Source organism: Oryzias latipes, chromosome 1 (assembly GCF_002234675.1).
Source record: "Oryzias latipes chromosome 1, ASM223467v1".
NCBI lineage: Eukaryota > Metazoa > Chordata > Actinopteri > Beloniformes > Adrianichthyidae > Oryzias > Oryzias latipes.
Genome location: NC_019859.2, coordinates 35,580,035 through 35,604,025, shown reverse-complemented (window position 1 = coordinate 35,604,025; position 23,991 = coordinate 35,580,035). Strand labels below are relative to the sequence as shown.

The 23,991-nt window shown below is 40.9% G+C and overlaps 1 protein-coding gene across 2 annotated transcripts; it reads right to left on the bottom strand.

Annotated features, from left to right (window-relative positions):
• Positions 1–251: 251 nt before the first annotated feature.
• LOC101160715 (tudor domain-containing protein 7A) lies at positions 252–23,991 on the bottom strand. 2 transcript variants are annotated; one of them, XM_011480821.3, is made up of 19 exons: positions 23,878–23,990; positions 23,543–23,616; positions 16,132–16,341; positions 15,661–15,805; positions 13,319–13,442; positions 13,112–13,204; positions 12,304–12,338; positions 12,051–12,088; positions 11,244–11,414; positions 10,848–10,937; positions 10,523–10,654; positions 8,951–9,034; positions 8,725–8,859; positions 8,503–8,613; positions 4,541–4,694; positions 4,258–4,403; positions 2,003–2,196; positions 1,680–1,840; positions 252–536 (listed from the first exon to the last, which is right to left on the bottom strand). In XM_011480821.3, the coding sequence occupies exons 3-19, from the start codon at positions 16,330–16,332 to the stop codon at positions 325–327; spliced, it is 2,226 nt and encodes a 741-aa protein (XP_011479123.1). In that variant the 5' UTR covers positions 16,333–16,341; positions 23,543–23,616; positions 23,878–23,990; the 3' UTR covers positions 252–324. The 2 variants fall into 2 exon arrangements, with proteins under 2 accessions (XP_011479123.1, XP_020561966.1); XM_020706307.2 differs by having other exon boundaries at positions 324–536; positions 4,258–4,329; positions 23,878–23,991.

Here is a 23,991-nt window from a genome sequence, read left to right as displayed (position 1 = left end):
TTCAGGTAGAGTTTTTTCCAAGTCCTAATTTAAGAAAAGAAAGAAAATGTGTTCTGGTAGAATATTAGGATACGTATCAAATCACCAGACTCCTGCCAACACACACCCCTACTTTTTATAGTCCTCTAGCAAGAAAAAAAAAATTTCAGCATCACTGTGGCGGGAAAACTTAACACAGTCTTGTGCTCAGATGACAGGCTGAAGGAAATCTGATGATTCCAACCGAAACACATCAAAAAACAACAACATCCTTCAGTGAAAGTTGCTTTAAAATGTTTATTATCAACACTGCGACGTCAGGAAATTCTGCGCTAAGAGAACGAGTCACTCGATGTCTGCCATGAAGCAGTGGATCCACAGGTCCTCGTCCTCCAGCGTGGTGTCCACCAGGTAAACTGTTAGCTTGCGCCTCCACGGCTCACCTTTGACCTCCAGCACATCCTGAACGCTCTCCACCTGTGCCACCAGGGCGCGCCGCTCCACGCGGTTCCTGAACAGCATGGACGCCGCCTCGGACCACTGGTGCTGGGTCACACCTGCACGGCGGGGTAAACCAGACGGGAAGATGAGGGACGTCTGCAGCGGTTTTGTCTCTAGTCGCGCGTTAAAACATTTGGGGTTTCCTTCTGACAAAACAACGTAAAGTGAAACTAAAGCAGGAGCTCAGCTGTGGATCAGTGGACACTGGACTAGTGGAGAAAACCAGTTCTTAGAACCCTGTGATTGTTGGACCACATGTCCCTTAAGGCCGTGTCACACAGCTACATCCACGTTACACATTTCCACGTATGAAATGTCGGTCTTTGGTGATCCATGCGTGATCTCCGTCATTCATACGTGTTTCTTGCCTCCGTCGCTGTGCGCGGATGTCCGTCGAGAGTTTCAGTCGACGGGTCTTTACGTGATTTCGGTTTTGAGTCGTTCGGAATTTTTGGTCGGTTGAGAATTACGCAGTTTTTGTGTATTTTAGGTAGTTTATATACAATTCTGATGTAAATCTTGTGCAATTTCATGTGATTTTTGTGAGACGCATACACCAATTTCTGGTTTTCTAAAACCGTTCTACGTTTGTCTTACAGCCCTTTCCTGCATGAACCACGGATGTAGAACTTTCACGTTTAAATTACGTAACTGAAGCACCGCTCTCTAACGAATTGCACATAAACAGCACAATAATCACATACGGTTCTTGTTCTACGTTGGTTTCCGTGTTCTTTGCGTGGTTTATTTGTGCGTCTGTGGTTTTAATGGGGTTCATTCATGATACATCTGAACATTTCACCTAAAGACCAAAACTTTTCTCACCTCTTCAAACGCAGATTCACATACGACCAATTTCCATCTGTGCACTATGCAAGAGACCTACGTAGCGGCTGCAAGCCGGCCCTAACATGTTTTAAAACTATGCTCTCTGATCCACACAGCGTTGTCGTTCTGGAACTGATTGTGTATTTGTTTTATCTGCAGGATTTGAAAAAATAGGTTGATTCGAAAACAACAAATGTGTTGTTTGGAACATTAAGAAAACACGTGCATGGTGGTGAAAAGCCTTCACCAAAGCTACTCTCATTAGAATACCTTTCTGGAATACTCGATCCGACTCTGGGTATAAAACTGAAAGCATCAAGGATCATGAGAAGGACATGAGAGGAAGAAGAGCTCCGTGAGGAAGGTCTCACCTGCCAGTTGTGCAGGAACCGCCTGAAAGGGCAGCTGCCTGAACTGCTCCACCAGAGGCTGGATGAGGCTCTTCTGGACCAGCTCTAGTTGACCGTAGTCCAGCTCGTAGACAGAGACAAAACCGTTGGCCAGGACCCTTTTTACCTGCACGCGGTACCATCTGCGGGGAAGCAGAAACACGTTTACCTCCCCCCCACTCACCCATTAAGAGGAATCTTCACACACGTCAATCAAACAACCCAACAAAGTTTAGATTTGGTTTTCTTACTCTTTTTCTCTGAAGGTAATATTAGCAGTGCTTTTATTTTGAAATACTACTCACTGCTCGTTTATTTTGGCGGCACACACGTCTCCCGTCTGAGCGTGCGTGACAGTACCGCCCGCCTCCCTCTGGTGGTAGAACAGAGACATCCTCCTCATCAGAGTCTCCAGGTGGTCCAGGTCTCGCCACGGCTGCACCACAAAGTAACCCGGGTGGCACGCCACGACCACAAAGACGTCCATGTTCTGACCGGGCTGAGGATGCAAGGAAGTACGTTTCTGTGATTGAAATCACGATTAAGTACAGACAGCGAACGATTGTTCATTTCAAAAATGACCATTTTGTCACACACTACACCAAGGTTAGCCTGAATACTCGATTCTGATTGGCTGCTGGGTGTGGCTCACTGGGCTGGACTCTTTGAAACAATCGTTTGCTCCATCATCGGGACAAAAGCGAGCGGTGAGGGCCGTGCCACACAGCTGCTACGTACATTTTTGGAAATTGGTCATACGTGGAAAAAGAGAGAAAAGCTCTGGTAAAATTTTCCCAAACCAAGGAACCACGTTAAAACCACGGAAGAATAAACCACGCAAAGAACACGGAAACCCGCATTTCTACAGTTTGACATTCAGAGCGCTGAGCAGAAACCACATGGCGTCAGCACCACGGTTAGCGCCGCCGCGGGCCCTCAACCTGCTTTGTTTTAAACAGTCAGATTCCCCTGATCTGCACCGAGTCACATCTGTGTGCGTGTGTGTTGTGTTGTGTCTTATACACACTATTTAACCAAGAACTGCACAAGAACTCCAGTGCGACTAGACTGTCAGTTTTCTGCACAAGAGAGTCCAATAAAAACCTTGATTTTCAAAAAGGCCAACAATCCAACACCTGCTTAAGTGAAGCTAACGCATCACTCCTGTGTTAGTTTCACTTCACTGGATCCAGTTGATTCTAGTTCAAGATCCTCCTGTTAACCTATAAGGCCTTACATGGAATGGCCCCGTCCAATATTAAGGACCTCATAGTCCCTTACCATCCAATCAGAACACTTCACTCACTAAATGCAGGACTGCTTGTGGTTCCTAGAATTAGTAAAAGTACGGTTGGAGGTAGAGCGTTTAGCCACCAAGCCCCGTTTTATGGAATAAACTCCCAGTTCATGGAAGAGAGGCCGACTCAGTTTCTACATTCAAAGTTAGACTCAAAACATTCCTCTTTGGACAGGCTTATTGTCAGACTAGTTAGTATTCAAAGATTATTTAACTTAATGTTAACATCCTTAAATTTTATTTAACAATAAAGTGGTTATTAGGCTGCTAGAAGTTAAAGCTGGGGTAACTATGTTCCACTGGGGTTCTGTCCTCTATTCTCATCTACTTCTGTTCTCCTTCTGTCCTCTATTCTTGGTCAGAATCTGTTTTTTTAGGGTTTTTTCTTACAAAAAGGAGGGTCTTAAGGCCCGTACACACCGGGACGAATATTCGCCAGGCGTTATTCGCCAGCGTTTTTTGTGTTCACACCCAGGCGATTTTCGCTGACGATGAGCCGAACGAACATGCAATTTCATTCCCTGACATTAGAAGGCGCTTAATGTAAAACAGAAATACTCCTGTACACAAGGTGGCGCTGCGCAACTTTAGGCTTCTTAAAGTCGCTTTTCACTCAGAAGAAGAGAGCAAGTATTTACGCGCTTGTCAGAATCATACAAAGAAAACATGAATATTTCAAGCACCAGTAGCTCCAACTGGTGCTTGGTTCGGGGATATTTTAAAATGTCCGTCATTATTTCTTCGCGGCAGTGTAGACGCTACTTGACGTCTATCTTCTTCGCTGGTATGTGTGCTCAGCAAGGCAGTTTTGTGTTTGAGCGCCCCCAAGTTGTGTTTTACGGTAACTTCAGAAGCTCCAGACACGTGTGCAAAAGCGCCATTCTCATTGGTCGAATAGATTACGACGCGTCGAAAAAAAACAACGAACCCGAGGCGTTTTTTTTTTTTTGACGCTTTGACGCGTGGCGTTTTTTCGCGTCGGTGTGCACACTCTCATTGATGCCCTTTGTTTAGTCACGAGGCGTTAAACGTTGGCGAAAATCGCGCGCGAAATTCGTCCCGCTGTGAACGGGCCTTAAGGGTGGGGATGCCCACTTTAGTTTAGTCTGCTTAGTTTAGACTTTTCCTATTGAATTCTTGATCCTTTTGATTTCATGTTTACTTTACAATTTCCGGTATGAAGCCCATTGAGACGACTGTTGTGAATTTGGGTTATAGAAATAAAATTGCATTGAATTGAATCTGAAGAAAGAATTCACTCACCTCTGGAAGTTGCAGGGGGGCAGGCAGCACCAGGGGCTTCAGGGTCATCGTGGGGATGACATTGTGACTCGACTGCAGTGAAGCGACCACAGGCCAGTTCAGGGTCGGGTCACTATGGGTCCTTTTCCGGACCGGAAAAGTCGGGGCTAAAAAATTACACACTCAGCAAAAGGATGGAAACAAATCCACGGGGTTTGCATTTTCCTGAAGCTGGTGTTAAACTAGCTAACAGCGAGTGGAGATCAGAGCTGGACAGGACTTTTACGGGTCGAGTCCGACATACCTGCATCTAAGAGGTTTCCACCTCTGCTGCTCAGGGCTCTCTGGAATAACTGAACCAGCTGATGGTTGATGCTGTTCTGCTCCAGGCCATCTCCACCAACAAACAAATGAATGTAGGCGACTCTGTCCCCTTTGGACTCTTCCAGCTTCAGAATCTGAATGACATCAGTGGTGATGAGCGGGGTTACTGTAAAGCCGTGGGAAAACTTCACATCAAGTCAATCACCAGAATAGACTTTTTTGGTATAACAGTAGATATTTTTTTTGTCATTTAAAACCTCTGCAGCTTGCTATGACCCTTGTCGTATTTGTGTATGTTTGTTGTTTTGTATATCGAGTGTTTGTGTAGGGGGGTGACAGTTCTATTTGTTTGTGTGTAAGTCGTTTTTTTTGTCAGGTGACTTGGGTTGCTGCACTAAGACCTTATGGCTGCCCTGGATTGGAGGATGGGACTTTAAAATCCTGGCGTCTCGTCTACCCCATGGGGGAAGAAGTCTCTGGCTGTAGTTTCTGTCTCCCCATTGACAACACTGAAATGTCTGTAAGGGCTTTGGCTGCGTTAACTCTTTGGTGAGCTTCTGTGTGAACAATTCTCAAACTTTGCTTTATTTATTACTTTGGCCTGGGTTCACCCTGAAGTTAGATGCTACATTTAATTACTTTTGTCATATTTACATTACTTTTCCTTTTATACTTATGTTATGCCCCGCACCCCTAGACATAAGTAGCCAAACAAGCCTCGTAGTTCTTTAGACCTACTCCAATGAAAATTGTGTTTTTAACATGTTCTTGGAGCAGGACATGTATGAAATAGTTTAACCCTCCTGTTATGTTCATTTGTGAGGAACAGAGATGATGTTCCTGGGTCAATTTGACCCTGTGCATGTTTTATTAATTAAAAAATGTCTGAAACCCAGAAAATCCTAACAAGCAGTGTGAATATATCATTACTAACTCCATTACCAATCATTCTTTCAAAAACGTAGTTAAAATGGTTTTCTTTAGCACTAACAGGAAGTGGTTCAATTATTTGTTAATTCACTCGTTTTTCTCAAAAATATACACGTTCTAACTTTTTTTTAAATTTTTCACTACTGTATTACTTTTGAAAGACTAACATATAAAATACAATAGTTTTACATAACATTGAAACATAATCTTGAAATTTTGTTTTACATACATGCACTGTGAACCAGAAAAAAACAAAATCACAACACAACAGACAAGCAATCGCAATATGAAGTTGTGTGTGTGTGTCTGTACATCTACACAGCACAAGAGTGACCAGTCATCACACTGTGCTTTGTGCGAAATAATTTTGCACATTTCGCACTTGTCTTGACCTAGATCCTGTCTCCGGCTCGTCTCGCGCCCCCGGCCGTCCCCCCAACTCCATCTGGATGAAGCTTGTTTGCTGGACTTCAAATATGTAGTTGTAGATTTAGATAAGTTAATTCTTCTCTATGAGTTCTGGTAAATTGCCTGTCCGTCCTGGGGGAGGATCCCTCCTTCATGTGGACACCCCTGAGGTTTCTTCGTTTTTTCCGGAATCCGTTTTTTTTATTAGGAGTTTTTCCTTACCGCGAAGGGGGGTCTAAGGGCAGGGATGTCTAGTTTAGTTTGGTCAGTTTAGTTAGTTCAATTTAGTTTTTCCTATTGAATTCTATCTATTCATGATCCTTTTGATTTTATGTTTTACTTTTTCAATTACCGATACAAAGCCAATCGAGATGACAGTTGTTGTGAATTTGACCTATACAAATAAAATGGAATTGAATTGAATTAGATTGGATGAATTGACATGGTCACATGAGTCACTGCCATCCTGGTGGGCCCTGTCACTGTCTTTATTATGTTTTCTGCAGACAGGTTTGTCTGACGCATATTTGGGGAAAAAATAAAGACCAATGTATTTCACTATTCTTTGACATGAATGTCTTGCTTGGAGGAACAAGAATAGCAATTCCTTCATCTGCTTCAAAATCAGAATCATTAGAATCAGAATTTAGCTCTAGATAGTCCTCTTCTGATCATGATCAGTGATGACTTCCAGAGCCTCCTGGACCGTTATCGTTCTGCTTCTGCTAATGTTGGAAAGACTCCCATGCAGAAAATCTTTTACATTTTTTGCACCTCCTCTGTTGAGTGTCCACTAAATGTGGGTTGAGTTTTCCCACGAGAGCATAAATGGCTCCTGTCAAAAGTCACAACACCTACGCACCTGTGTGTGTGTGATTGGGTTGAAATATGTCTCACAGCTGCAAATAAAAGGAAAACTAATAATAATAAGACATCCTTGTACCTTCAGTTTGACTGTTGGGTCAAATTGACCCGAACATCATCTATGTGATATAAACATGCAGGGGGGGTTGCATATATGTGAGATGAACCATTTTCATAAGATATGTTGATTACGCTAATTAAGGCAAGCAGAAGAAGTTTCATGCTGAAAAAATACTTGACTATTTTTCCTAGATGTTCAAACTTTAAAAACAGGTCAATTTGACCCGTAACATAACATGAGGGTTAAGATTAAAAAACTGCATTTCTGAGCTTTACTTTGTTCAAATCACGTTGGATCAGGAGCAGAGGAAAACCGGATGCTTGACAGAGCTCAGATTACTGCCATGGGCGGGCCAAAGCCTCGCTTTCCTCGCTCCAATTCTAAATCCTCCACTGTCAGACCAATGGATGCATTAACGTCTTAGTTTTCCTCGTTTAAGATGCTATCTGGCTCTAAACTGTTCGGCTGGATACCTTAGATTTTGCTCGCCGTTTTTTAGCTACGCTAACGTTAGCCAGGGCTTGTGGGGACATTGTCGCTAGTGGGAGAGAATGTCAACAAAGGCATGCTGGGAAATAAGCTTAATTAACTAAGCAACAGTCTCACCCACAATCCTAAAGCAAAATTCTAATAAACTATGATATGATATTACATACAATTTTATTTTAGACAATATAAAAAGGAAAAAAAAAAAAAAAAATTTGATGAAAAAAATGAAAAAAAATATGGGTGAGAAGAAGAAAAAAAGCTGCTGTCAATGTGCAGAAAATATGTCTTAAAGGCTTATACCATGCTGTTCCTAAGCCCTTCAGCGTAAACTACATCCATATATATGATACAACATTACATTTGGAACACTAAAGAACGATTAAAAATATATAATTTCCCGAGTAACCCGGTAGTAAGATGACTCCATCTATGAGGCTCCGCCTTCACTCCTTGTGGGTGTCGCCTATTTCATCACATCAATCTGGAGACAGCAGCGTATCTGTGTTTCTCCCAAGAAAACAAACATCATCCAAACTTTAGCAAAGATGGATGTTCATATTGGTTATAGAAAAGGGACGCGTTTAGCCGATCACCGCTAGCTCCACTGAGAAAGTGGGCGTGAGTGTTAGCCTGGGGGCAGAGCCTGCAGCACAGACTCTTCCTGGAAGGGGCTGTTCCTCACTTTGTGATGTCACAATGTGAGGACCCACTCGTTTCCGCGGATACGGAGGGGCTGGTGCTCAGAGAGCAGATTTTTACAGGAATACTTAGAAATTAAGAATTAATGACATGAACTATTTAAATTTGCTTTTTTTTAAAAATGCCAAATATGTTTCAACATTTTTTTCCTTCTAACTTTATTTACTATATGACTATTTTAAATAATTAATAGCACATTTATTTAACAACTTAGTGGCGTATATATTTATTTCTATTAGTCTGTTCCTATCCTCCATATTTAAAAAAACAACACAGGCTTCTAAATTTTTATTAAAAACTCCATGATCATAGTTAAAAGACCACTGGGAACAATTTTACAGTAAAAAAAAACAACAAATCTTTTTTCCAAACTGCTGTTTTTATCTAACTTTAGTCGACAGCTTAACAAATCCATCTGAGCTTTCAGTGGCCCCAAATGAGAAGAAAATGCACAGATAGAACTGCAGAGCAACACTTCTTTAACATGTTACCTTTACTTTGCAGCTTTCAGCTTCCAGAACCTTCTCTCTCAACCAAACAATGGCTTCTGGGCTCCAGTCCACGCCTGGAGCGTCGACTTCTGCTAGTCGACACTTAACAGCCTGAGGAGAGCAAACCAACGTACGGCCACGTTCACCAAGAGTGGTCATTATATAGACCAGCTGAGCAGCAAGGCTTTTGTAGGATTCACACAGAAGCATAAATGTAATGACCTGAGGTGGGATGAAACCAAAGTCCTTCAGGAAAGGTGGAGGAATCTCTCGAAGGCCCGCAAGTTCTACAGTTACTGGTACAGCAAAGTCTATGAAGAGGACCTCCATCATCATGTCGCCAAACATGTTGGTGATCTGAGACCAAACACATCGGTTATGCAGGTTATGCTCAGTTTAAACCAAAAACCTTGACCAAAGAAAATAATGTTTAAGAAGTTATGTTTACCTCTGCTCTGGCCCACTGTCCTCTGAACCGAGCCAGACAGAACTTCCCAATGAAAGGTTGGGAAACCAGAAGCTCCGTGGTCATCTGAGAAACAGAAAGTTGAAGGTAAAATAAAAATAAAAAAACACTTGCAAAATGAGAAAAGTCAATAATCAATAGAAGGAGATGAAATGACGGCGCTTCTCACATGAATGAGTTTCCATCTCACATCAAGGCCGTGATACAAAAGCCTTCCAGAGCCAGAAATGAGAACACTCGTCCAGACGTGAACTCTGCCGCCCTAAAGCCTCGCTTTCTTTGACCACGTCAACATTTTAGACGTTTTCTAGCAGCCAGCTTTGACTGAAAAGCTGGGAGCCATTCCCTGATCTGCTGCAAACATTTCTAGAACAGCACAGTCCTTTGAATCAAGGTGGACTCGACCCCCCCGTCTGTGTAGAGAAACTAGGGCTACACGATATGAGGAAAACTTGACACTTTAGTGATCAATATTGCGATGACGACATAACTTGCGATGCAGCGTTGAATGCTATATTGCTGAAGTAAAAATGAAACTTAAAGGGTCATAACTGGCAAAAAATTAAAAATAAGTAAAGAAATGATCAAAGTTGACTATAAATATAGTGAAAACAGCACAATAACAAAATAGATATGTTTGTGAAAAATGCCAGAGCCGGGTATCGAACCGTCAAGCTTCTGCACCAAGGATTCCCCATTTATTTCAATGGAGGCAGAAATCCTGGAATATCGGGAAAAGTTCAGGGATTTGAAGGAGCAAAAGTCACAGCTGGAAAAAGCTGAAAGAGCTGAACATTTGAATAGTTGAATGGTTGAAATAGCTGAAACATTGTAGGAGTTAAGCAGCAGAAAATGGAGGAAGATACTAGAATAAAGAAGTAGAAACAGGAAAACGATGGTTGAATGTTTTTAAGTATTCAACCAATTACACTTCAATATGACCCTCGTCTACATAGGAGGCGAGTATCTAACATCCGATTGGTCAACAACGTGAAGACGTCCATCCGATTGGTCAAATCCAAAAAGGGATTTATTTGATTCGTGAAATACTCCAAGCTGCCATGAAATTGTTTCAGTACATTTAAGGTACAATTCTTTGCAGTTTTCGCTGCCTTTTGCGTTATGGTTATTGCACAGCTTGATGTCACAATAACGATAAATTTGCGGTCTATTGAGCAGGCCTAAAAGAAACCTTTCAAGGTGCAATTGTGCACTAAAACAAAGATAACCTTAAGACATGGGATTCAGGGGGAATGATCACAAATGAGGCACCAATGTCTGAGCAAAATTAGACTTTTTCTCTGGAATTTGTCTCAAACTGAGCTGAGCAGTCTCCCGCCCTGCCGCTGGGCTCACGTCTGCTGATTGTGACAATACACAGAATCAATGGAAATGACCGCATTTTCACGACTCCACAGGCCAGTTGCAAAGGATTTCTTCATTCATTTATGACATTTAGGAAGAAAAACTATAAATAAAAACTCTATAATGCAGCAGGTCGGCCGTGTTCCGGGACCTGAAACGCTTCAAGTATTGAACTGAACAGGAACGTACCTGCGAGATGCCAGAAGCGATCTCTTCCAACATCCTTGTTAGCCTGAAAGCTCCTGGCGAAGGCAGCCGGCAGTACAAAGTGCCGTCTGCGCAGACGTTTGAGACGCACACATCCTGGTAGAGAACGTTCACCTTCAGGAAACACAGACGGACATGAAACCATCGCTGTCGATTTGACCCCTTTTAGGATATTACTGATATGACGGCTGTTGTAGGAAAGCAAACAACGGAATAAGATAAAGAATTCACACCCTCCTTGAAATTTGGAAAAAAAGAAAAAGCATTGGCAGTTGAGTGGAGTGTTCAAATAAGCATGTCAACGCACAAACACAGGGTTGTTCAGAGTCTTGAGCTGGGAAAGCAGCAGAGGATAAATAACTCGGTCCGCTCGGTTCTCAGAAGCAGCTTTCTCCAACTGTGAAGACATGAAAGGAAGAGACTGTAAAAAAAAAAAAAAAAAGGATTTCAGACGTGGAAGGCAAAACTTTAGGTTGAATATACTGCATCCCCCCGTATTTGCAGGGGACCAGAGACATGGGCCAACGCAATCGACGTCATGAGCAGCCCTGACGTAGACTTTACAACGCGGCCGGCGTGAACGTAGCTCCAGACTTTCATTGGTTCCACCACTGAGAAATGATGTGGCGTAGGTTCTGCTTTTAAGGTTCACAAACGAACACATTTTCTCCCAAAAGTCACAAACAGAAAAGTGACAACTCACAAAACAGATGTGAGTCCACTTCTCCAGGTCTGTCAGTGCTTGAGGATGAAGCTCCTGATGAAACATTTCCCTGTAGACCTCTGACAGTTTGGACATCCAGAGGCCGTTGCTGTACTTTTTCAGAAGCTGCCTCATGTTCTTCTGCACTTCTGCTGCGACGTATGGAGAACTCTGCAGAGACATGAGACACGGCTGGAGTTGCTCGTCCCACGGCAATACGATCCAGGAAAAAAGCAACCTTAACTTACTGGTTGACAGCTATAAATCCTTAAACCATTGTTTTCCTGTTTCTTTATTATAGTATCTTACACCACTTTTTGCCGCTTAACGCATAATTTTTCCGCTATTTTATAACTATTAAATTGTTCAGCTCTTTCAGCTTTTTCCAGCTGTGACTTTTGCTCCTTCAAATCCTTGAACTTTTCCAGATATTCCAGGATTTCTGCCTCCATTGAAATACATGGGGAATCCTTGGTACAGAAGCTCGCTGGTTCGATACCCGACTGGCATTTTTCACAAACATATCTTTTTTTGTTATTGTGCTGTTTTCACTTTATTTATAGTCAACTTTGATCATTTCTTTATTTAGCCAATTATGACCCTTTAAGTTTCAGCAACACAGCATCAACCCTGCATTTTCTTCTGGAAACGCAGCTCCTAGTTAAAGCCTGAAAAAGAAACTGAAGGAGGACCAGCATGTGTTCATGTGTGGTCAAAACAATCAAAACACATTGTAAGACATTTGTGTTTTAAAGCACAAATAAAAGGTATTAAATGGAGAAAAGTTTAAAAAGACTATGTTTGTACCTGACTGACTCCAAACTGCCTTGAATCCTGTTGAAATTCTGCAAATATAAGCAGAAGAAAACTTTTACTTGGTCGATTTATTTGTATTATACATATAAATAAGATTAGCCACACGTTTTGCCCTTCACTTTTATGTTTTTTTCTCTTCAATATTGAAAAATATTAACAAACAAGAAGTAAAGACAAATAAATATGCATATTTTATAGAATTTCAGTGAAGCTATAATGGTTACTAATGTAAGTTTTTTCATACCTGTGTCCTTTTTCTTCTCCATGCTTTGCTTTTTTCTATTTAAAAAAAGAAAACTTTATTGACAAATCTGTTAAAACTTCTGAACAGACTACACTAAACAGAACAGGGGTCTTCAGCTAAAATCTAAAGAGGTCCAGTTACAAAAACATACTTGAAGTTAAGTCCTGAAAAAAAAGATGTCTAAATATTCAGTGTAATATATTTCAGTACAACTTCAAACTTTCTGACAGTATTTAAGGTCACATGAGATGAAACACATGGACCTGTGCGCCCCCCCCCCCCCCATTTTTTCCCAATCCTTTTATTAAATCATGATTTAAAAAAACATCTAAATTGTCTCCCTTTAAAGGGCCTGCATCATGAAAAATCACCTTTTTGAGCTTTTAAGTGCACTTTAATGTTCATTCATCACTAAAACAATCCAAAGTGGTATTATGATCCATTCCTGCATTTCTGAGTGTTCCTCTATAAACCTGTGTCTCTGAGCACCAGCCCCTCCCAAATGCGGAGCCTCAGAGATCGAGTACTCTGACTTTTGGGTAGGAAAATGAGCTGCAAAAATAACTCAATTCATTAAAAACGTGTTTTTTAGTGTTCCAAAGGTAATATATGATCATACATATGGATATAGTTTACTCTGGAATGCTTTAGAAAAGCAGGATACAGGCCCTTTAGATTATTCAGAAGGTTCAGAAGCACAAAAGCTGCTACACATTCATAAAAATGGCAAACGGCGGTACTTGTAAAGCGCGTTTCTAGCTTCCTGGAAGGCCCAAAGCACTTTACAGTCCCAGTCCCCCACATTGACCTGTTCAGAGCGTCCGTCTGCTTCACTGCTGGGGGAGCGGCTGTCGGCCTGTGCTGGACCTGTGTGAAAGGCCTCATCTCCTGCTTCATCTGTCTGAGATCACAAACAACAGGAGCGCCTTTGTGTGACACTACAACAAGTACATTCTATTTGGCAATTTAAATAAAATCATGAAAAAAAGAAAAACAAAAAACACATTTGAACAACCTGTAAAACCCAGAAGCGCTGCTGTTTCTGGATCCATCATGAAACTTAGAAGGTTTGGAGGAGCTGCTGGAACTACCAGCAGAAGGGCGACATGACGGCTGCTTCAGAGAAAACCTAGGAACCCCTGGCCATAAGATTAATGAAAAATTGAATTAAAAAAACAACACCATATTAACAAATTCAAAAATAGAAATTGCTAGTTTCACTTTAAGAGTCATTTGCGTTTCTAAACCCGACATTCGTGACGCAATAAATCTTCAGAGCAAATGTTTTGATTTAAAAAAAAAAAAACATGATTGTGTTAGTACTATATCATGTATTCGATCAAAACAATGATTTCAAAGAACAGAGAACCTCCAGGAGAAAAAAAAGAATCAATAAAAGAATATTTATGCCTAATAGGCAGTTTTAAAAATAACTGCACAACGTAAAAACAGGAAATCTGCTGACCAATGGTCTGTAAGACACCTCCCTGCCAAAATCTTTGTTTCCAACAAATGCAATAAGGTTTTAATAATCATCATTTAGCTGTAACCGGATTTGACACCTCCCACTTTGGTCATTCAATGGAAGTTCCTTCACATAAAGGAAATCCAAAAAAACAGAAAGAGTGAGAGGAAGTCATAGCGGTGGAAGGAAGTCCCCAGAGAAAACCCAGGGATGCACGGGGAGAACATGCTAACTCCACACAGAAAGGTCCCCCAGCCGGGACTTGAACCAGGGGACTTCTTGGGCTGCATTTACACTGCAGGTCTTGATGCCAATATCCGATTTTCTGACTATATCCGATTTTTTTGACGACCCGCTTACATCATCTTTTAAAAGTGACCTGTATCCGATTTTTGCATTTACATTATACAATGCTGAAAGTATCAAACGTAGACGTTCTGAGGACTACGTAGCAGCATTTCTGCCTTCCGCGGACGTCCTTCTGACTTTTTTGACTAGGGTTGTCATGGAGGCAACTCAGCGACGAAGGAGGGGTTGCCTTGGGCACTCCAGGATGAGGCGGGAGAGGGGAAGCGCGGGAGAGGAAGAAGGGGGGCTGTTTGGCCGGCTTATGTGCTCTCTCTGAGTTTTCAATGAGGAAGTGTTTGCAGACGTTGTGCTGTACTAACAGTTTGATCCAAGTGTTGAACCTTTCCTGCGCGGTGAATTCTCTTTTTCCGACCGTGGTCAGAAACGCACGGGAGATTTTCTCCAGGGCCGAAGGCGGATTCTCCTTCGGGGTTCACTTTCCCGTTCGGAACCCTCCGCCTCCAGAGTGGGTTAAGAAAGACTCCAAAACAGTTTTGGGGGAGACACCTTCTTTTTATCACAGTTCTCCGACACTCTCCCGCTCCGCGCTCACCCCCCCCCCCCCCCCCCTCCTCACGCACGTGCGGTCCCCATCATACACGCCCCCACTCCGCAACACAAGCAAAGAAATAAACAGCTTCTAGCCTGTTTCATAGCAACGGTGTCCCGCTTGATTAGTTAGTGTCCCGAGCGGGACCGGACCGGGAATAACAGCGGTTTCCGACTACGGTCTGAAACCTGAGGCTGAAAGCCTTAGGCTTCAGCTGATGGGGCTCCAGCTGTCCCCGAACAGCAAAATCAGCACAAAAGCACCTTAATAAGTCATGTGATCTCAGTTGGTGTTGTCCTGAGTTGACGTCACTGACATACGACTCGCATTTACTGGGGAATATCCGATTTGTCTGCTTACATGGCACATGCAAATGCACCTATCCGATTCGTATCCTATTTATTTCCACATATGATTGAGGCCTGAATCCGATCTGAGAAAATCAGAATCCATGCGCTGTTGTCCTGCTTACACGTTCACCGGTCAGATCTGATCTGTGCCACATGAGAAAAATAAAAAAATCGGAATTGGGTCACTTGAACCATGCAGAGTAAATGCGGCCTTGCTGTGAGACAAGAGTGCTAACCACTGCACCGCTGGCTTTGCACTATAAAGATTCAGTATTTGACATTAAAAATGTCTTTAAAGACAAAGGCTCTTCATGCAGCCCCGTGTGGTACTGGATGATCAGGAACCAAACAGAGGACAATAAAAAGAAAATAATCAATAGATGCTTTCCCACAATGCAACACACAGAATGAGGTCCACCGTATCGTGCGTCATTCGGTATCGTTTGTGACTTTTTTGATGCTCTTAGTTCATTGAATCTATCTAGTTTTCCAAGGAAGCACAGAAAAAGCAGCAGACTTTGTAGTTCTAGAATTCCTAAATGTGAAGATTTTCCTGACATGTTTACATGACAACTGAACATGACATGAGTCACATGTTAAAAACCGTGCATGTTTTAGGCTGACCTGACCAAGCTGTTACACACCGTTAGGCAGGTAGGGGTCAGGTGGTTTGACCCTCCTGCCAGAGTTCGCAGTCCAAGACCGGGCAGGTTTTTTTGACGACTTTTGCCTGGCAACCAGCTCTGCAATGTGTGCCGTCTCATCGCACACACGGGCAAAGCACATCAACTGTGGGAAAGATTCATTTAGACACTTTTTTAACGAGTAAAGCAAAAATTTTGCAGTTTCTCAAACAAGGCAGTGGTGAGGGGAGGAGAGCCATAAATAGAAAAAAAAAGTCAATAAATCCTACTAAAAGTGCCATGACTGTAATTCTGAAGACAATTTTACTTAAACATACATTTCAGAAAGTCATTTAGAAAGCAAAATAAAACAAATAAGAGGCGGTTCTTTCATTTCTTGTAATATTGTCAGGTTCCACATTAGTAGATAAGAACATTTGAGTGTAAGGTCTGCCACACAGAGCACAGATTTAAATGACAGTAAAACGTTACCTCTCCCATGCGGTGATCGAGCCTCACCACAGAGGGAATACTTTTAAGGTAATCCTCTAGAGTCTGGTATCCGAGCCTTTTCAGTGGGAGGCTCTCCCCGCACAGAGAGCGGTACTCCGCCTGGAGACTCCTGATGGAGATCCCAGACTTAGAGGACTGCAGGACAGCCCTCAGCACTTTCTCAATTGACTCGTTCTCCATGGTGAAAAGCTTGAAGAAAATAAAAGAGAAAAGTATCCACATGTTAGAATCTGTCATTGACTGTTTTTGTAGTACTTCGTCTAACGACCACCCCGGCGTTTCTGGGCCACCAAGGTGCAGACAGACACACAGACTGGCCGGTGCTGGGAGATCATCTTTAGACAGGGATGAGTATCAGCAGCAATTTCCAGAATTGATTCAATTCGATTCACCAGAGCCTGGATGGATTTAATTCATTTGATCTATTTGATCCAGTCAATTTGATACATTTTTTAATTTACATGATTTACACATCTAGACATGTTTGTATGGAAAAACATTAACAATGTATAGATATTTTAAAGATATTCAATAATCTGCTACAGTTGACATACTGTAAATGCATCAGTGAAATAATAAACCAGTGATTGTTAAAACCATACAGGGTTACAGGATTTCTCAAACAGAGAAACAGAGAAATTGGTTTCTTAAAAAAAGTTTCCTTAAAAGAGTTTGTAAAATTCTTGCCTGTGAGTAAATAAAGCTGTTCATTTAGGTCGAATGAGCGTTAGCATTAGCCGTACTGTGGGAAATTCCTTTATATGTTAGCTAGCAGACTTTGGCTTTATTGCTGATGTGTGTTCGGTCACCAGAAAAGGGAAGATCGATCTCTTCCTTTATAGATCGATTACTGATTTATTAAGCTTCGATTGATTTCAGATGGATTTTATCAAGCCAGCACTACTGGCTTGATAAAATTGATTTAGTTTTATCCTGCATTTCTAACTGAATTCTGTCTTTTACCTGTTTTATTGTCCTATGCATATTTTCTTCCTCTTAAAGGTCCCATATCATGCTCTTCTTCAGCCTTTTGTAGTAAACGACAACCATTTATGTGACAATATATTATCTTTGGCAAACTACAGAACAATATTTTTAGGAAATACGAGTTATTTTTGCAGCTCGACGACTCGATATCTGGGGCTCCGCCTTCCTCTCCTCGTGGGTCGTTAACCGACCTTGGCAGCGTGTCTGTGCTTCACCCACGAATACAAACATCCCAACGTTTGCAAAGATGGAAGTGCACATTGTGCGTAGAAAAGTGAAGCAATTAGCCTATCACCGCTAGCTCCAAATTCCAGATTCCCGCCTCAACCCCTAACTACCAAAAAACTATATAGTGCTGCACTTTGTAGTGCACTGGATTTTTAAAAAAATTCAGGCGCCATGCTCACTACTTTGTTTTTTTTTAACGGCGAATATGCCGTTACGATTTAACAAAGTGAAAATCTCAATAGGAGCATTTTGTTATGACTATGAATCCACTGTGTTCTGAACAAACAAAAAATCTTGATATTCTACTAAAAATACATTTAAATACATTTTCTTTGCAAAAATTGTACAAACGCAATGCATTGTGGTCTATATTCGCCAATCTAGTGAGCATTGATGCACACTGGTTTTTCGCAGAGACTTCTGGGAAATTTCCAGGGCACTGGATTTGGGTATTTTAGATTCAGACAGCACTACAAAATGGTGAACAAATGCACAATATAGTGAGTAAAGAAGGAATTCGTACGTAGCCTGAATGCGTGTGTTAGCCTGGGGGCGGGGCTTATAGCGCAGACTCCTCAATCAAAACTATATCGCTTCAGAGTTTGTTTTCAAATTCAAATGTTCATTAGGAGTGAACGTTAAAATACACTTAAAAGCTAAAAAATATGATTTTGCATGATATATGCCCTTTAAATTCATGAAAAGTAAAAAGGCAGGAAAAAATGTGACTTAATTATAACAATAAATTACCAATAAGTTAGTTTTTTCGCCTTCTTTTTAATTGTTCTCAATGTTTAAGAAAGGAGCAGGGGTGGTACATGAGCTCACATTGATCCCCTGTGGTAATTAATGGAGCTCAATGAGAGTCCACTGTCCAATTTTTGCTCTGACTAGCAGCAAAATTGTGGATGTAATATCACTAGAAACGTCTCAAAGTTTCTTTTAAAACGGGAAGCAAAAATCAATTAATCACTGATTCACTTCTTTTGGTGGTTCTTTTGTGGGATCTGGTGGTTTTTTTGACCACTTTTGGGCTACAAAACCGTGAATGTCTGGCAACAAACGAACAGACCAGGGTTGTGTCCGAAGTCCTTCCCTACGCATTACAGTGCACTACATAGTGCACTATATAGTGCATTCCCCATTTTGTAATGCTGTCCAAATCGAATGTTGTGTCTGAATTCCCACCCTGACCCCAACTACTAAACAATAAGCATAAAGTGCGGCACTATGTAGCGTCATAGTATTTTTAAAGCACTTCAGACACCACACTCACTACTTTTTTTTTTTAATGGCGGATATGACATCAACGATTTCAGGATGTTAAAATCTAATTAATGAGCGGTTTGAGACGATTATTTATGAATCAACTGTCTTCTGAATATAAAAAACGTTGATAATTTATTTTAAAAATACATTTTTTTTAGTAAAAAATGTTCTGAACCTGCGACGGACTGGTGACCTGTCCAGAGTGTCCCCTGCCTTCACCCACAAGTGGCCGGGATAGGCTCCAGCAGCCCCGTGACCCCGAAAGGGACAAACGGAAGAATATGAATGAATGTTCTGATGCAATGTATTGTGGTGTATATCACAGCCAATCTAGTGAGCATTGATGCACACTAGTTTTTTGCTGAGACTTCTGGGAGATTTCCAGGGCACTGGATTTGGGAATTGTAGATTCAGACGGCACCTGAAATTGGTTAATGCACTATAGAGTGCACTCTATAGGGGTTAGGGTGGGAATTCGGACACACACCAGGGCTCGACATAGCCATTTGTCCGCTGGCCCGGTCCTGTTTTTCGAGCAGTGCGGACCACAAGACTTTACTTTTCACTTGTCCGCTCGGGCCACTAAAATATTTAACGGTTTATATATTCTTCACCTTTTTCAATAAAGTAAATTTTGCGAAAACGTGTAGATTTACCTCGTCTTCATAATGTAGTTTTTCTGCTAGTCCTGTGTTCAGACTTCAAGGGTTTCTATGGGAAACCTTTCATCACTTCTCCTTCTCTCCCGCCTGCGCGCGCTCGGCTTTCACTGCCGAGCACCACGCGGCACGCGCTCACTACTTTTTTTTTCAAACTTTATTGAATGTAACAATTCAATACAAAACAATGTTAAACAGCAACAACGAAGGCACAAGCCAGTGGGTTATTATTACATTTGATTATAAATCCGACACCGTCACTGAAGAGAGACTGAAGCATGTCAGAGATGTGGAAGACATGGCAGGAATAGATAGGAATATGTTAGATGGAGTAGTGGGTATAATTAGTAGTATGGACAGCAAGATATTTAATGAATGCATTGAAGATGAAACTGTATCCACTAAGCTTTAAGCTGAATGTCAAAGAATCAAAGGCAACTCCAAATACCTGAATCTCAGACTCAAATGCAGTAGAATGTTAAACTACTTAATTTTGTTTTTCTTTACAACACTGTAAGCAGTAAGTATTTCTAGTTAGCTGAATGATCTCAGTTAGACCTGCACAATATGAGGAAAACTCGCGATATGTGATATCAGAGATTAAAATTGCGATAACGATATAATTTGCGGTATATAAACAAACAGCAAAATAACCAAATAACCATTCCCAGTTTAAAAATTATACTCCAAATGACCCACGTTGACATAGGTTACAAACATCTAACATAACAGGGCTCCATCTGATTGGTCAACAATGTGAAGGCGTCCATCCGATTGGTCAAATGCATTAAGGGATTTATTTGATTCGTTAAATGGTTCAAGCTGCCATTAGATTGTTTTAACACATTTAAGGTTTATGATTTATTGCGATATTTGCCGTTAGAAGCACCATGAAAACTTCTGAACTAGTGTTACCTACTACACTGCAGTGCTCTCTTCAAAACATCTGAAACAGACTAGAGCAGATTTAAGTTTGATATGGTCTATTTTCAGTCATTGAAAAGTGTAGAAATAAGTGATGTCACCAGAATGCACCAAATTGTACCATATTAAAAGTTTCCGGGGGGGCATGCCCACAGACCCCCCTAAAGTTGCAAGCACCTGCGGAGCGGCGGGTCCCGCTATGCGCGGTGTCGGGCCAGTAACTTTCAGGCAGGGCCAGTAAGTTTCAAAAACTACTGGCCCTGTGGGCCAGTGCAAATTTCTGGGCTATGTCAACCCCTGCACACCAACTATGCTCACTAGATTGGCAAATATAAACCACAATGCATTGTGTTGGAACAATTTTGCCCACCCCCAAAAAGGCATTTAAATTCATTTTTTAATCAAACCATCAACGTTTTTATCTTCAGAAGACAGTGAATTCTTAATTTTTTTATTTTTTTATGGACTCATAAATGCTCATCTCAAAAACACTCATTTATTAGAATATAACTCAGTGAAATTGATGACATCTGCCGTTTAAAAAAAAAAGTAGTGAGCATCATGGAGTCCGAATTGCTTTTAAAATTCAGGGCACTAAATAGTCCCGCACTATATAGTTTTTTTAGGAGTTGGGGGTTTTAATCTGGCGGATTTTTTGTTGTCAATTTTTAAAAACTCAGTCAGTGAATTTATTTTTTGAAGGAGGAATTTTGCTGCTTTATTTCACCAACAGGTGTTGGATTACTTCCTTTTTGTTTCTTTATCAAACACTTGAGCGAGAATGACGATAGGAAGACGTATATTTGGACCATTTTCTGCACTGTTGGTATGGAAGCAATTCTGTAGCATTAATAAAAAGCAAAGTCAAAACCAGAAATGCTTTTTCATTTTCAAAATGAAGCTGCATCAAATGACTCAAAATTAAAAAGAAAAAGCAATACTTCAAAATGCTTTTTCATTTCCTTCCTCAACACAGCTTATTCTGTCACTTAATTAAAATGATAAAGAAAATGGTATTTGACATTTCATTTTAAGAAAGGTCCATGGTAAATGTGTAGCATAATTCATTTAGAAATGTTTAATTTGACATTTAAAATGGATTAATAGAAATGCTTTTTAATTTTCAAAATGAAGCTGCATTTTTTGACTCAAAATTAAAAAGAAAAAGCAATACTTCAAAATGCTTTATCATTTCCTTCCTCAACACTGCTTATTCTGTCACTTAATTAAAATGATAAAGAAAATGGTATTTGACATTTCATTTTAAGAAAGGTCCATGGTAAATGTGTAGCAAAATTCATTTAGAAATGTCTAATTTGACAATTAAAATGGATTAACAGAAATACTTTTTAATTTTCAAAATGAAGCTGCATCAAATGCCTCAAAATTCACATGGAAAAGCAATATTTCAAAATGCTTTTTCATTTTATACTTAAAACCGCTTATTCTGTGTCATAATTAAAACGAAAATGCAAAGAGGGGATTGCATTTGCATTTTAACATCCACCCTGCAAAACTTGGAGCAATATTCATTTAGAAAAAGCATTAGCAGAGGGGAGGCGGGGCGATGACGTCACTGCTTTCTCCGTGTGTCCGGCAGCTGTCGCTGAGAGACCTGGTGTGTCTGTGTTCGCATTAAGATCACCTAAAACCGGGTCCTGTTCACAAACCGCTGGACCTGGACTGCTCAAACCTGGATTTCTGGATCTTAATGCGAAAAATGCAGCAGAATGTTCCTTTAGCTCCCTCGTGAATCCGAAGCTGTGAATCGCAACCAAACTTCTTCAGCGTCATCTGACCGCACGGATTTAAAAACATATGATCGAGTAAAGCAGGCCCTTAATAATAATATTGACAGTAATAAAAGCACATTATGAAGATAGTCTCCTGCAGCTTTGCGCTGAGTGAGTGTTTTTGGTCCAACCAGCAACGTTTAGTACGGTGAAATCTGCTATCTGTTGATGGGGCTCCAGATGTCATCAAACAGCAAATTCAGCGCGAAGCTGCAAATAAATGTGTAAATATGTGGAAATTACATGAGTCTTTATTTTGTTCTGGACACTACTGGAAACACAAATTCATTTGATGGTTTCTCAGATCGCAGCAGCATTTCCGTCTTCAGCGATCGTCGGGAGCTTCGCGCTCCGCTCTGCGAAGGCAGCTGGCGGTCCGCAGAAAAAAGCTTGTCCGCGGTGCGTCAGGAGGAGGACCGCAGAAGGCGGACATGCTGCTATGTAGTCCTGAGAAGCTGTGGAAACTCATCAGAAGTTCACAACCAACTCAAAGCCGTCTTCTCTGCCGCTAACACAGTCTGCTCCGGGTGCGTGTGCGTGTCAGCGGCCGGACACACGGAGAAAGCAGTGACGTCATCGCCCCGCCTCCCCTCTGCTAATGCTTTTTCTAAAAGAATATTGCTCCAAGTTTTGCAGGGTGGATTTGAAATTGCAAATGCAATCCCCTCTTTGCATTTTCGTTTTAATTATGACACAGAATAAGCGGTTTTAAGTATAAAATGAAAAAGCATTTTGAAATATTGCTTTTTCATTTGAATTTTGAGGCATTTGATGCAGCTACATTTTGAAAATTAAAAAGCATTTCTGTTAATCCATTTTAATTGTCAAATAAGACATTTCTAAATGAATTTTGCTACACATTTACCAGGGACCTTTCTTAAAATGAAATGTCAAATACCATTTTCTTTATCATTTTAATTAAGTGACAGAATAAGCAGTGTTGAGGAAGGAAATGATAAAGCATTTTGAAGTATTGCTTTTTCTTTTTAATTTTGAGTCAAAAAATGCAGCTTCATTTTGAAAATTTAAAAAGCATTTCTATTAATCCATTTTAAATGTCAAATTAAAAATTTCTAAATGAATTATGCTACACATTTACCATGGAACGTCTTGAAAATGAAATGTCAAATACCATTTTAATTTTAATTTTAATTAAGTGACAGAATAAGCTGTGTTGAGGAAGGAAATGGAAAAGCATTTTGGTGGATTTCTTTTTCATTTTATTTTTGAGTCAAAAAATGCAGCTTCATTTTGAAAATGAAAAAGCATTTCTGGTTTTGACTTTGCTTTTTATTAATGCTACAAAATCGCTTCCATATGTTGGCACCGCCAGAGTTTCCCTCCATCATCCCCACGAAAGGGCGCGCTAGCTTACTGCTAAGGGCTAACACACCGACACTTCACCGGAAAACAACACGATAACCGTCACGACCATGTGTCACTTTGATGTAATGAAAAGATATGCCTCCTATATAAGAGGAATCAAACTGAAAACAGCGACAAATAAAGAGGTTTGTGGAGGAACGATACCTTGTTTTCGAGAGAATTCCAACGCTTCAAGTCAAGATGGCCGCTCGGGTCCGTCCCCTTAGCTTCCTTTCCTCCTACAATTAAAACCAGTATGAGCACATGTTATACCAAAACAAGCTTATATGATTCGTGTCTTTTTTTTAATGTGAACAAAATAAAAATAAAAAGCAAAAGCTTTTTCTGGAATATTTTGAACGGTTTGCCTTCGTCCTCGCTAACAAATCAGCCCGCTAGCTTACATGCCCCCACTTTCCTTCTAATGGCTGATCTATTTCACGTTTGTCTGCCGCTTATAAAGTGATCGTTCTATTTTTTTCGAGTTTAAAAAGACTTACAATGTGTCCATGCCGTTTACTTTAAGTTGAATTCCTGTTTATGGTGGAGCAGAAATTTTTCGCCTGTTCTGACTTTTGAGGTTTGCCTTGACGTCACGTTGATGCTTGAGAAGC

Bases quoted from the DNA above. Each gene is read 5' to 3' on its own strand.
- LOC101160715 (XM_011480821.3), bottom strand. From the start codon at position 16,332: ATGGAGAACGAGTCAATTGAGAAAGTGCTGAGGGCTGTCCTGCAGTCC. The intron at 12,339-13,111 runs GTCAATGTGGGG...TTTTTTAAATAG, and splicing joins CAGACGGACGCTCTGAACAG to AAAAAAGCAAAGCATGGAGA. The intron at 10,938-11,243 runs GTGAGTTGTCAC...ATGTCTTCACAG, and splicing joins AGTGGACTCACATCTGTTTT to TTGGAGAAAGCTGCTTCTGA.